Below are 15084 nucleotides of genomic sequence, written 5' to 3'. Positions count from 1 at the left end.
ACAGGAATAGAAAAGGGTATGTTAAGATGGTTCGGTCATGTGGAGAGGATGAATGAAAGCAGGTTGACTAAGCAGATATACAAGGAGAGTGTGGAGGGAAAGGTCGGAGTGGGAAGACCTAGACGAACGTATCTTGATCAAATTAAGGACGTCCTGGTAAAGGGTCAGGTCAAAAGTACCCGAAACCGCCGAGCTTGTATGAAGAGAGTTATGAATGTGGACGAAGCGAAAGAAGTATGCAGAGATCGTGGCAAGTGGAAAGAGGTAGTCTCTGCCTACCCCTCCGGGAAAGAGGCGTGATTGTATGTATGTATGTATGTATGTCAATATCAGTATCAATCGTCAGTTGTCAATTTTTGAGGGTTATCGGTCAGATACAATTGTTGTTGACATTGATTGATGTAGGTACGTAACGCGGTGTTGCCAATTTCCTTTCATGGAAATGCTTTATGTAAAACCTATAAATGAAACTGGCCTCCGCAACCCTTGCAGAGTAACCTAGTTCATATTACATAATCGTAGGTAGATTAGCCAAATAGCTGAACGTGGCCATTTAGTCTTCAAGACTGTTGGCCCTGTCTACCTCGCATGGGATATAGACGTAACCATATGTATGTATGTAGGTAGATTGTGGTATGTAAAGAAAACTTTTGGTGAAATTACGGCACTTTATACTCAGGTATATACTTTATGTACGCAATCGCGGATCAATTAAATCTTATGTAAGTCTCTTTATTACATCAGGTACTTGAGGTACTTCATAAGTAAAGGGAGTTATTGAAGTATGGACTGTATTGATAGGCATTCTCAAACTAACCAGGCTACTTTTTTAAAATTCAGTAGCTATGGACAATGTTAGTTCGACAGGGGATTTTAAGGAAATAAAGAATATTAATATAGTTATTTAATGGCGTTAAGTATATCACGCTATACTATAAAGTATCATCATAATAAGACCATGCTAGGCTGGAGTGTACGTCTTTCGAATCACGCGTGATCTGAAAAAAAAAATAATAATAATTGAAACTTAGAAGTTTTAGAAGGGTGTGATGACAAACGAATTTTCTCTGATTGGCCTGGATCTTGGATGTTTATCTATATAAGTATTTATTATAAAATATAGTATCGTTGAGTATCTCGAAACACAAGTCTCGAACTTACTTCGAAGCTAACTCGATCTGTGTAATTTGTCCCGTATATATTTATTTACTTAGAAGTTTACGTTAATGAGTTACGGTAGGTTTATGTCCACCAGGACCTGAACAAGACCATGCTGGGTGGTAAGATAAGATCCCCGGTAAAGTCGCGCCGGGGAGCCATAAGGCATCATGGTAGAATGCAAAGTCGATGATGCCTTCAAAATGGCAGGCAAACAGTTCCAGATGGGTTTTTACTGGGTAAGCTAGCACACTCAGTGCCAGGATTCCCCACACAGCTTCACCCGGGGGGTTGTACGTAACAAGGAATTTCCGCTTCGGTTTTAAGAACAAAAATATATGACCACTCCATCTCTTCATTAGGAATAGGCAATTAAACTACTTACGTCAAGGGCAATTCATAATATATATATATATGTTACAGTTAAAACTAGTTTTCAGATAGAACGCGTTTTCCCTAGTTAGAACTAGTTTTTACTGCCTTTGTTAAAACTAGAATTAACTAATGCTCAAAATTAAATATCAGTTAAAACAAGTTCTCACTAGACAACACGCGTTTTTCCGAAGAGAGCCAGTTAAAACTTTTCCGACCGGCAGTAAACTTAGTTTTAAGTAATTTATTTGACGTCACCCAATGTTGTGAAACCAAACGTTTTGACAATTATTAAGCGATATGAAGTATCCTATAATAATGAATAAAAAAATTGTATTTGGCAGTTTTTACCATGATCAGATGGTATCTAGTACCTTCATGTAAAAGCGTGACGTACTGTTACGGGGTCCGAAAAATGTCTCTTTTTAAAAAAAGAAATTTATAATTAAATTGTTTATTTTGAGAACAAAATACAAAGAATAGAAATTAAATTATGAAATTGTATATGGAAAGAATGTCGAGAACGGACTGACTCAATCAAATCATGCTAAAACAAATGTGTAGTAATAACTAGGTCGCTGATGCAGTGAATATGCGTCAGCGATATTATTTTATAACATTTAGGGGTAAATGCTATCGTAACACCCCCCCCGTTAAGATCGAACATTACCTGAAGGGATGAGAGATTACAATTAGAGGCTCATGACATTCTTTCAAAATACAGACTTAAGTCTACTTAAGTATATTTATTCTAAGTATTTAATATTACATTACAATTAATTTAATAATAAGGTTTATAACTTTATATAAGCTTTTTTTTTATATATATATATATAGGATAAAGTATAGGATGAGTTTTAATACACTCTTAATGAAGTCTAAGATTAGAATTTGCATAAGAAATTCGATAAAAGTTATTAAGTAAGTAATATAATAAATCAGTAGTAACTATAATTGAAGTGTTATCAGTAAGTATTTTTTTTTATTTACTTAATCTAAGATATTCCTTTTTGTAGGTATTGGTAAAGATCTCACAGATTCTTTATCTGATGAGTCTGAGGTATACTCAGGTCTAGGTGAAATATCTTTTATTGACTTAACACTTCTCTTGGTTTTCTTATTATGACATTGGTTATAAATATTAATGCAACAACCCGAGCTTTGAGAACATATGTATTTTCTACTTTTATATAATAGGTATAACAATATTATAGTTGTAATTACATAAATCAGTGAGATATAATGAGTGCTATACTTTTCTAAATGAGTGGGTTGTTGGACTTTATTCAGTTCTTTCTCAAATTCATTTAGATGTAAACTAGCTTGTAGCAGAGAATCAAGGTTATTTACTTCATTAAGTTTTACAAACGGTAGCTTAGAAATAGAAGTGTTTATCTTATTAGAGACGCAACAGTCGTCATTGACAATATTATAACTAGATATAGAAATAGATATGTTAGAGGTTAATGTATCAGTAGCACTAAAAGATAAAGTTTTATAAAAAGCTTGACATGTTTTGGGTAGATGTAAAATACCAGTTCCGAACAAGATTTCGTCTACGTTAGAATAAGGCTTTTCACACGTTATATGTCCTTTACCCGGTTCTGATTGCACGAAGATCCACCTGTCGTTAGTTATCTTCTGGAAGAAGTCTATAGAGCCGTGTAAGAGTTTTGTTTGACACGATTTGGGTAACTTTTGAACTACGTCGGTTAACAGTACTGTCTCACACACTGGGTTGGCTATAGACGAGTAAACGTTTTTTAACGCACATACGTAACACTGGTTTTGTATCACTTTACACTCTTTAACATCATCAAATTGTGAGTAAAATAATCTATCTACAGTTATTGCCAAATATGGTTTATTAGGTGCAATTAGAACATAAGTATCAGGAGTCTGGCTGTTATAGGGGGTAGGTAAAGGGATAGAATGAAATAAATTATATGTTTGAGGCAAAACGAGAGGAACTTTTACTACAATAATTAACTTATTATCATGGAGATAACATATGATATCAGATACATTAATTAGCTCATGAACGTTTTGCAGAGTCAAAGATACTGGCAACTCGGAATGTTTAGGTATATTGTTTTTATATAGCTCAAGTTCTTCATAAAGCCGCTGTGGACTGAGTACAGTCGGGTGTAAAATATTCATTTTACTAAATAATATTGCGTTATTCAGGTCATCGATATCGAAAGATAGAGACATTATTATACCTTCTAGCGAATGAAGTAGCAGAGATAATTGAGACTTCATTTCTAATTTATCGTTTGAATTTGTGAGAGTTTCAAAGGCTTTTTCTATGATGTTTAAGTTATGGTTTAGTCGACTCTCGTTTTCTTTTATTTTTGACATTGTACTATTGAATGTAGATACTGTTGATTTTATGACGTGGATATTATCTTGCATAAGATGTGCTAACTGTTTTTCGCTCGACTGTACTTGATTTATTGCGTCGGTGTATATAATTGCGTCACTAGCATCTAATGTTCCGAAGAAAGTTTTTAATATCGAGCCTCCTAAATCAACTAATCCGCGTTTAGAACGTTTTGTTTGTTGCACTTGTACTAAATAAGATATTGAAGAAAACTTTTTTACGTTGTTAGCATGTTGGGACTCTAGAGAATTAAGAGAGTTAGTACAGTCTGATTGGATTTTCGATGATGACTGAGAAGAGACACAATATTTAGAAATTCTTTCAAATAGGTATTCCACGTTATCTAAATGAGGTTGAATATGAGACAAGTCGATGTACGTTACAACATTCCAACTATCGTGGATAAACTTAACATCTAGAGATTGATCGAAATAAATTCCTGGACTGCTGGTTATCTGCGTTATATACGTGCTCCCGTTCACTGTCGCGGCAAATCTGTGGACAATGAGACATACACTAGGAGGCGGGTTTTATTTCATCATAATGATAACGAACGTGTCTTCTATTTATAACTACAGTGACGGTGTGATTACCGTTTATTTTTATTATTTTATAAGGGCCTTTCCACACGGGTGAGAGAGCTTTATTTTGTTTATGGTGACATCTTATGTAAACCATATCACCCGCACTATATGTTATTGGTTTAGAGTGGGAATCGTAATATCGTTTCGACCTTTCTTTTGAATTTTGAATATTTGTTATAGCCTTTTGACGGCTGTAATAGAGCCTGTGGTTTAATGCTCGAATATAGTCAGTGTATGTACTGTTTTCGAGCCGATCTATGGATTGAGGTATATACGGTTTAAAACCCAATAAGAGTTCAAGTGGAGGGTAGCCCGTTGTGGAATGGACATTCGAGTTATAAGCTAACATTGCAGTATTTAAGTATAAGTCCCAGGTATGGGAATTTTCTTCAATATACGATCTAAGGTATTCTTTTAAGGTCGAATGGCTTCGTTCAAGTGCCCCGCAAGTTTGGGGATGGTGTGCGGCTGCGAATATATGTTTTATGCCAAAAAGACGTTCTAATTGTTTTAGTACATCGGAACAGAAATTTGTTCCTTGGTCAGTGACAATAATTCTAGGAATGCCAAGGTGAGAAATAAAATGAACTAACCGTTGAGCGGTTTCTTGGGCAGAGCAAGTCAACATGGGATAAGCCTGGGAATATTTGGTTAAGTCATCTTGGAATGTTAAGATAAATTTGTATTTGTCGAAAGTAGTTTCAGGTAGTGGTCCTACTACGTCAAGAAATATTTTTTCTAAAGGTTTATTAGCGGTAGAGGTAATAATCATAGGGGCTTTGTTAGTTTGTCGCAATGGTTTGTTTATTTGACATGACTTGCAGGCTTTCACATAGTTTTCTATGTCTTGGCGCATGTTTTTCCACCAGTATATTGTTTTAAGTTGGTCATACATACGTGTTATGCCGGGGTGTCCGGCGGAGGGAGAATCATGATGGTCCTTGAGTATTTTTGGTACTTCGACAGGTGTGGGAAAAGATATGTTATTGTGATATACGTGTATTTTGACACCTGTGTTATGGAATAGGAAAGATAGCATATTATAAATTTTAAGAAAGGAAATTTTATTAAATGGGTCATTAAAATCTGAGATTGCAAATTCTTTTTCTTCAGAGTACCAGGTGGTTATCATATCTCTGTAGTCTCTGAGCATATTAAATATGTTTTTATATGATATTTCATCATAATGATGTACTCGTAAAAATAAATGGGTATACACATGTTTGTCGTTTTTGGTACTGTAAAAAGTGTATAATTCGCGTTCTACGTCGCGTATGTCGGTTACATCATCATTTTTAGATAGTTCTATGATTTCAGAGCAGTATGGAATGGAATCGTCTAAATCAATGGCAGAGGGGTAAGTTATCATTTTACATTTGGTTTTGAGTAAGGATTCGTTATGTTCTTCTATTATTGTATCGTAAATAGTGTTGGATTGTTGACTAATTTGTAAGTATTTTTCATAAGTTTCAGGTGATACGGAGGGAATTTCGGGATCAACAGCAAGGACAGGGTTGCGGGAAAGAGAGTCGGCGTTACAGTTCATCTTGCCTTTTTTGTATATGATTTCGTAATCATATTCCTCTAGTTTAAGGCGCCAACGGACAAGCTTAGAACTTGGATCTTTGCAATTAAACAGCCACTGCAAGGGTCTGTGGTCTGTTACTATTTGGAATTTGTGACCGTAGAGGTATGGGCGGAAGACTTTAGTACCAAACAATATGGCAAGGCATTCTTTTTCAGTTGTCGAATAATTTCCTTCAGCTTTATTAAGAGTTCGGGAAGCAAAAGCGATAGGGAGATCTTTATTAATTTCTCCTTGCGATAAGATGGCTGAAACAGCGTAATTAGAGGCATCAGTGGTAAGTATGAAGGGCTTAGTAAAGTCTGGATATTGAAGAATCGGTGCAGTAGTTATTTTGTTTTTAAGAATATCGAATGCATTTTGTTGTTTGGATAGCCAGATGAACTTAACATCCTTTTTTAGAAGGTTTGTTAAGGGCTTAGTGATATGTGAGAAATTTTCGATGAATCTACGATAATAACCGACTAGGCCTAGGAAAGACTTAATATCACGGGGACTTTTGGGAATTGGAAATTTTTGAACGCATTCAACTTTCTTGGGATCGGGTTTCACTCCTTTATCAGAAATGATATGGCCTAGGTATTGAACTTCTTTTCTGAGAAATTCACTCTTATCGGGTTGAAGTTTTAAGTTGTGTTCTCGTAATTTAGAGAAAACGAGCTTTAATTTTTGGATGTGAGATTCAAGGTCATGGCTAAAAATTACAATATCATCCATATAAGTGAAACAGTGAATTCCTTGTAATCCTGAAAGTATGACGTTCATTAACCTCTGAAAGGTAGAAGGGGCGTTACGAAGCCCAAAGGGCATTCTGTTAAATTGGTAATGTCCTGGTTGACCGGAAACGCCCGGAACACTAAAAGCAGTTTTCTCAGCATCAGGTTTATGCATCCTGACCTGATGAAAGGAAGAAGCTAAGTCGAGGGTTGTGAAGTATTTACTATGACCCAACTGGTCTAGGATGTCGGTTATATTTGGAATGGGGTAAGCATCTCCTATAGTAATTTCATTGAGTTTACGGTAATCAATAACAATGCGCCACTTCGGTTTTCCTGAGGCGTCTTGTTTTTTTGGTACTACCCAAATAGGGGCAGACCACGGGGAAACAGAGGGTGAGATTATATCCTGATCTAACATGTTCTTAATCTGACGGCTTACTTCCTCTTTATGGCATTCAGGGAAACGGTAACTTTTTACATGGATGGGACTTTCGGTGGTGGTACGGATTTCGTGTTGAATTGTTTTTGCAAAAGACAAACGATCTCCTTCGAGATAAAAAATATCATGGAATTCGGAACAAAGATTACGTAAAGATTTTTCTTCCTCTTCGTTCATGTGTTCGCAACGAAGCGCGGACTGAACTAATTTTTCTCGTTCTAAACCAGAAAGAATTTCAGTTGTGTGGTTTACGAACTCTATATCTTTTGCAACTCCTTGTTTAGGACACTCTAATATATAAGAAACGGGTTCTAAGGTAAATTTAACGGGTCTAAGTATTACTTTATTTTCTGATGTATTTAGAACGGATAGTGTGACTTTACCATTTGGTTTTACCTTAGTAAGACATTTAGAGAAATATAAATTAGGATATTCTTTAATTAATGAAGTAAGGATTAAACCTTGTTCTAACTCAGGGTTAGTGACAAAACATTCGACCAGCATTTCGGTTCGTGGAGGAATAACGTAAATAGGTTCAGTGGTCTTGAGTTTAAAATACAATTCGGGTTCGGAGGAGAAATATAATTTAGATTCCTTATATGATATGGTTGCTCCGTTAGATGACAAGAAGTTTGAGCCGATTATGCCATCATAAGTAAGATTTACATTGTTAACTACATGGAAATAAAATGGGAAAGATACATTAGCATTTAATTTCAGAGATAACATAATTTTTCCTTTCGTCTCGGAATGAGAACTTATATCATTGATGCCTTTAAACTTAACTACACTAGGTTCGATGTTAGAAAGGTTGGATAAACTAGTTTCTTTAACCATGCATATTGAACTACCTGAGTCTACGAGAAGATTCAGAGGTTTATCGGAATGAGACGTATAGACTTCTATATAAGGGAGAAATGTTTTGTTGATCTGGGATATATCGTAGACCATTGGACAGTCTTCTGGGATATTTAAAAATTCGTCAAATAAATTTTCAGGGGTCGTAGAGAGAGGGTTAGTATTAAGATCATTTTGTTTGGAAATAGGAAAGCTTGTAATAGGTTTAGAAATATAATTTATATTAGATTTAGTAGATACAGGGGACTTAGACATATAATTAATGTTAGATTCAGTGGATACAGAGGATTTGGACATAGAATTAGATACAGTGGGCTTAGAGATGGAATTAGTATTAGATTCAGAGGATTTCGAAGAGTTATTGTCACTGCCAATGGCACATCTGTGTGAAATAGAAAACAGCGACGACCTTTTATGATGATCGTTACCAATGGGCTTAATTGCCGAAGTAGAAGATAACGATAGATTAGATACAGCGGATTTTGAGTTTGAAGTAGTATTTAATTTTGTATGATACATGCCTACTTTTTCTGATTTACGCCGGCATGAATACGCAAACCGAGGATTTAGTTTAAATTATCGTTATTTTCAACTTCTTCACGGCACTGTGGCTCCGATATTTCTACTCGGCTATCAATGAAATTTTGCTGATATGTAGTATTTGGACGAAAATTATTTTGTCTAGAGTTATTATACTGTCTTTTACGACATTGAGAAATATCGTGGCCAAAGTGTTTACAATATCTACACACAATAGGTGTGGAATTAAATTTCGATGTAGACGGAAAGTTATTATTTGTAGCGTGTGCCGGAATTTGAGAAACTTGAGCGCGAGGCGCATCACGTTTCGCTTTGGTATAACATTCCGATTCCGAGTGACCTGATTTGTTGCAATATCTACATGTTTTATTACGGATATTACTATGACTGGAAAATGATTTATTTAAGTTCAAAATTTTTTCCTCTTCAATAGCTAGGTTAATTGCTAAATTTAGATTTTTAGGATTACGACACCTGACAATGTTACTAAGGGCAGGTTGAAGCCCTAAAGTGAAAGTGTACATAGCAAGGTCTTCGGTCATAGCAATGCGACCAGCTATCTCTTTTTTCAAACTTTCAGAGTTGTGTATCTCTGACTGCAAGCTCGTGAGGCAACTTTCGATACGCAACGCATATTGGGCAACAGTCTCATTAGGTTGTTGTTTACAAGACTGTAGCTCTAAGAGTAAATGATTGTAATGTTTACGTTCGCCAAAATTTTGTCTTAGAAAGCCTTTTAATTCATCAAAATTTTCAAATATTTTGTTAGAGCAAGCGATCTGAGCTTTGCCTTCTAACTTAGAAATTATATATTTTAAAAGCAAATCCTTCTGAGGGTTACTGGCTAACTGTAACGCATTTTGACAGTTAGTCAGAAAGGCAGTGAGTGTTTCACGTTCGCCTTTATAAGAATTAATAAAGTTACATAATACTTGGATTGGGAATTCGGAAATGCAGCCAGAGTTTCCTTCAGACTTAGTAGACATTGTTAAATAAAAAGGAAAACAAAAACACAGGAAAAAAAAGAAAAAAAAATATTATTGGCAATAACAAAAAAAAATAATTTTACTCACAATGCCGCTATCAGGACACACGATTTCATCAGGAACTTGTTGAGGTCACGACGATGAGGATCACGTATCACCACTCTTCGGGAACGCGCTGAAGGTAGCTCGCTTGACGAATAGTGTGTCTATTGGCAGGCTCACTTAGTTAAGTAAGGCTTACTGTCGCAACAGGATACAGGACTGTCCAAACTGGAGACGATAAGACCGTGTAGTCTTCGTTCTTCAGTATTTTAATTACGCCACGCCAATTATGCCACGGAGTCCGAAAGATGCGTAGCAAATATTTTGGAACACCCGCGATGGATTGCTAGCGGAGCATATATCGATAGAGCCGAAAGAGTCGATAGAGACAAGATTATAACCTTTGAACAGGATTTCCCGGGAGCTCCACGCTAGCAATCCCACTTCTGACACCACTGTTACGGGGTCCGAAAAATGTCTCTTTTTAAAAAAAGAAATTTATAATTAAATTGTTTATTTTGAGAACAAAATACAAAGAATAGAAATTAAATTATGAAATTGTATATGGAAAGAATGTCGAGAACGGACTGACTCAATCAAATCATGCTAAAACAAATGTGTAGTAATAACTAGGTCGCTGATGCAGTGAATATGCGTCAGCGATATTATTTTATAACATTTAGGGGTAAATGCTATCGTAACAGTACCTAATACAAGATCATGGTTAAAAAATGAACACCGTAACCGATGGATAGTATAATTTACCTGGGTGCCAACGTCCCGAGGTTTGATGTCGTTCATTTTGTACCTAGCGCTGGGTGCACCAACAAAATTGAGGATGTAAAGGGCTTTTGACAGGAACTCATCGGCAGTTTTAACCTGAAATGTGATAGAATTAGTGGACAACAGTACGGGTATTGATAAACGTTATTTTCCCTTATCATGACACCCGCGACACCGTTTTTAACGCGCGAAAAACTATTGCTGTCTCGTTTCATGTCATAATAAAAAGCGAAATAGCTAGATAGAGTGGTTAATGTTTCATAAAATTGAACTTATTTTAATATACATAATATAAATATATATGAATAAAGAATAAACCATTAGCGTCTTCAAATAAGTAAAACATTGGCCAACTAGTTTGAATTGTATCAAATTGCTAATAAACTAGAAAGCCGAAGACTTAAAACATATGTGTCATAATAATAAACCAAAAGATTAAACAAATAAAATTATAAAAAAAAATTTAGTAAGTCACGATGGCCATGCGACGAGGGCTGGTCGGATCGTAAGTATATAGAGAAAACTTAACCTATAAACTTTATACTATACTCTGTCTACGGGTCGAATGGTCATGTAAGTCTCAATTCTTCCGCGGTCTTGTTACAATGATTCTTTTCTGAGTCACATAGGTAAGTATAAACTTTTTGTTTTTGATGATCAAACTGAGATATGTACAGACGGATTGCTTGTTAAATTAGTGTATATTTTTTTAATTTAACTAACTGGCAAGATCTCAAATTGTATCCTAAATAAAGCAACTCCCATTAGACTTCGAAAAACTTTGCATGGAACCCAGCAATATCATGGTTGATGAGAAAAGATGTATGTCTTTTGTAAATAAAACTTGACGAACAAAAAAAAAGTAATCACTCACTTGATCATAAGCATTCAATGTTTTCAACACGTCCCAAGAATGTACATTCTTCTCAATGTGCTTATAAAACTCTGTCAAGCTATCCTGTGTCCTGTTAATATTGCTGACCAAATAACCAATTTTGTATAATCTATTCGCTTTGTACGCGTCATGGACGATTTGTATCGGCGCCGTTTTGGTATCAATAGAATTCTTCACATTTTTTATAAGTCCAAAAAGTTTCTGTTTAACAGCCAACTCGCTGCCTCTTTTATTTAAATTCTCATTTATCTGCGGTCTTTTTATGCTTTTTATCACATCATCATCGTCTTTCGTATTAGGTTCGTTATAGTTTTTAACGTCACCGCTTGAATCAGCTGGATTTTTTCCTACATCTTCAGACGTTTCAGTAGCATCCACATTTTCTTTGTTTCTAGTTTTGCTGGTCGGGTGAGTGTGTGCAAACCATTTCTCCAATAGTTCTTTGGGTAGTTTGATATAGTCTTCTGATCCTCGTAAGTATGGTACGTTACCTGATGGAAGTTACCATACATACATACATACTTATACTAAGGGATAGGCTTAGAAACTTGGGATTATTTTTTAGGCGATGGGCTAGCAACCTGTCACCATTTGAATCTCAATTCTTTCATTAAGCCAAATAGGTGAACGTTGTCATTCAGTCTTTTCAAGACTGTTGGCTCTGTCTACCCCGCTATAGACGTGACCATATGTATGTATGTGTTGAATAGACCATTTATCGAGGACGGCTTTAGGCTATATAACATCACGCTGCAACTATAAGGAGCAAAGAAATAATGGAAAATGTGAAAAAAACGGGGGAAAATATTCATTCTTGAGGGCTTCAATGTTGCCCAAAATAACTATTCCGCGCGGACGAAGTCGCAGGCAGAGATAGTTTATAATATAATATGTTGTGATAGCATCATTATCTCGTAACACAAGTCTCGAACTTACTTCGAGGATAACTTAATCCGTTTAATTTACCCGTAGGTACTAGCTGTGCCCGCGTCTCCGTCCGCGTGGAATAGTTATTTTGGGCTTTATTCAAGCCCTCAAGGGTGAAAAATTTTCCCCGCTCCGCTCCTAATAGTTGCAGCGTAATGTTATATAGCCTAAAGTATCCTCGATAAATGGTCTATTCAACACAAAAATAATTTTTCAATTCAGACCAGTAGTTCCTGAGATTAGCGCTTTCAAACAAACAAACTCTTTAGCTTTATAATGTTAGTATAGATATATATATATATATTTTAAGAGCTAATGTGTTTAGTTGGCAAATATTTCTATAGTTGGGTATTCTGAATGTAAGTGTAGAAAGAATTGCGTCAATGGGTACCTGTTATTTGATACATGTAGGTAAATGGTGTAGATATATTTATTTATTTATATCTGTTACCTAAGTAATCGTAAACATCGCTTGGTAATTCTGAGCGGGCGTTGTAATTTCTTTCGATCGGGTGAATAGGTTGGTCTCGCTGAGGTATCTTGGCAAAGGATGCTGCTAGGATATCTGGAAGAGATCTGGGTTAGTTGATAAAAGAGAAAAGAAAAAAAGTTTTTCATAAATACGTGGATAAAATCACGTCTTAATCCCTTTCGGGGTAGACAGAGGCAGCAGTCTTGTAAAGACTGATAGGCTACGTTCAGCTATTTGGCTTAACGATAGAATTGAGATTCAAATAGTGACAGGTTGCTAGCCCATCGCCTTATAGGAGAATCCCACGTTTATAAGCCTATCGCTTAGTCACCTTTTACGACATCCGCGGGAACGAGATGGAGTGGTCCTATTCTTTTTTCTATAAGTGCCGGGAACCACACGTCACTATAACTTACATAAAAATATAATTACATAAAAATATAATAAATAAACACTTACATAAAAATATAATTTTTCCAATCATTTTCCTGGTCACGACACACGCCACACGGTGGGGATTATGAATTGTAAAAAAAAAATAATGTATGTATAATTTGATTGAAAACAAAACTGAAATTAGTCACACGTTGTTTTCATGAGAACATTAAACTCATTAGAGGAACAAATTAAAGAGGTGTGTTCTTGAAAACCATTCATATATTTTACATACATACATGCAGACATATAATCACGTCGATATCCCTTGCGGGGTAGACAGAGACAACAGTCTTGAAAAGACTGTCAGGCCACATTAAGCTATTTGGCTTAATGATAGAATTGAGATTCAAACACTGTCACTATTTGAATCCGTCGCCTAAAAGAAGAATCCCAAGCTTATAAGCCTTATATCCCTTAGTCGCCTTTTACGACATCCATGGGAACGAGATGGAGTGGTCCTATGCTTTATTATTTTACCATCTTAGTTTTCCTGTTATTTTACCATCTTAGAAAATATATTTTATGTGTAGGAAGCTGGATAAATGTAAATAAATAAATATAAACGAGATAAATAACACAAATTGAGTGAGCCACGAAGTACCTATTTAAGATTTGTGTTGTGAAGATGACGTTATTGAAGAAAATGCTACAGTGATGTTTGTTACCGCTTCTTTTGCGCTGACACTTTTGGAAGCGGCAGTCAACTTAGTTTTAGGTAATTTATTTGACACCCACCAATATTGTGAAACCAAAAGATATAACAATTATTAAGACAGAAATAGAAAATAAAATCACGTCCATATCCCTTGCGGGGTAGACAGTCCCAAAAAACTGATAGGCCACGTTCAGCTGTTTGGCTTACCAATACAAAAAAGAATAGGACCACTCCATCTCTTTCCCATGGATGTCGTAAAAGGCGACTAAGGGATAGGCTTGCAAACTTGGGATTCTTCTTTAAGGCGATGGGCTAGCAACCTGTCACTATTTGAATCTCAATTCCATCATAAAGCCAAACAGCTGAACATCAATCTTTTCAAGACTGTTGGCTCTGTCTACTCCGCAAGGGATATAGACGTGATTATATGTATGTACGTATGTATGTGAAAGAGCCCTAAGATTTACAAGTAATCATTATCGTTACAAGAAACGCATTATACCTACTTACTGGTATTTACACGAGTCTCAATTCCATCATTAGCTAAGCCATACAGCTGAACGTGGCCTTTCAGGATTTTCAACACAGTCGGCTCTGTCTAGCCCGTATAGGATAAAGACGTAATGCATTACGCGTGTACCCTAATTGTATGCGCAAACGCAGTTCATAAAGAAAACTGATTCATTTAATTCTAAATAGCTGTCTTTTTATTTAATTCTATACAAATGTAGCTCTTATTCACAGCATTTTTTCCGCGAATTTAAAGAATACAGGTTTTTCGCAAATCGGTATTAGGTATAGTCTATTATGCCGTGTGGTTCCCGGCACCAATAGAAAAAAGGAATAGGACCTCTCTTTACCTCCGGCATCTCTCCCATGGATGTAGTAAAAGACGACTAAGGGATAACCTTTAACGACGGGCTAGCATCCTTGCACTATTTGAATCTCAAGTCTATCATTAAGCCAAAGAACTGAACGTGGCCTATCAGTCTTTTCAAGTTTGTTGGCTATGTCTTCCCCGCCCCCCCCCCTGATGTGAAACCATGATCGATCCAATACGGGAGGGAAAACATCGTGGGGAAACCTGCACATTCAGGCAACTGGATGTGTAACCATGAACGATCCAGTACGGGTTAGGTTTACCTGCAAAGGTTGCGGAGGTCAAACGGGAGTCGCTTCGTGTAAAAACTTGACTCACCCAATCCAGGGTCCATGGTCAGAGGTATACCCCGGGCTCCTCTCCAGAGT

General features: G+C 36.2%; 2 protein-coding genes across 2 annotated transcripts in view; both read right to left on the bottom strand.

Annotated features, from left to right (window-relative positions):
- Nucleotides 1–901: 901 nt before the first annotated feature.
- LOC106138072 (uncharacterized) overlaps nt 902–15084 on the bottom strand; it is a 14520-nt gene continuing 337 nt past the window's right edge. Inside the window, exons 2-5 of the mRNA XM_060952149.1 lie at nt 12723–12847; nt 11324–11835; nt 10432–10545; nt 902–998 (exon numbers count right to left, since the gene is read on the bottom strand). Coding sequence (XP_060808132.1) covers nt 933–998; nt 10432–10545; nt 11324–11835; nt 12723–12847 — 817 coding nt within the window. The 3' untranslated portion in view covers nt 902–932. The remainder of the gene's footprint in view (nt 999–10431; nt 10546–11323; nt 11836–12722; nt 12848–15084) is intronic.
- Nucleotides 2008–10162, bottom strand: LOC132903646 (uncharacterized). Its single transcript, XM_060952394.1, has 2 exons — nt 9712–10162; nt 2008–4408 (listed from the first exon to the last, which is right to left on the bottom strand). Exons 1-2 carry the CDS (start codon nt 9738–9740, stop codon nt 2521–2523), a joined length of 1917 nt encoding a protein of 638 aa, XP_060808377.1. The 5' UTR covers nt 9741–10162; the 3' UTR covers nt 2008–2520.

Source organism: Amyelois transitella, chromosome 28, assembly GCF_032362555.1.
Source record: "Amyelois transitella isolate CPQ chromosome 28, ilAmyTran1.1, whole genome shotgun sequence".
NCBI classification, from domain to species: Eukaryota; Metazoa; Arthropoda; class Insecta; order Lepidoptera; family Pyralidae; genus Amyelois; species Amyelois transitella.
Note: the sequence above shows the minus strand (reverse complement) of the source record. Positions and strands in the feature narration are given on the sequence as shown.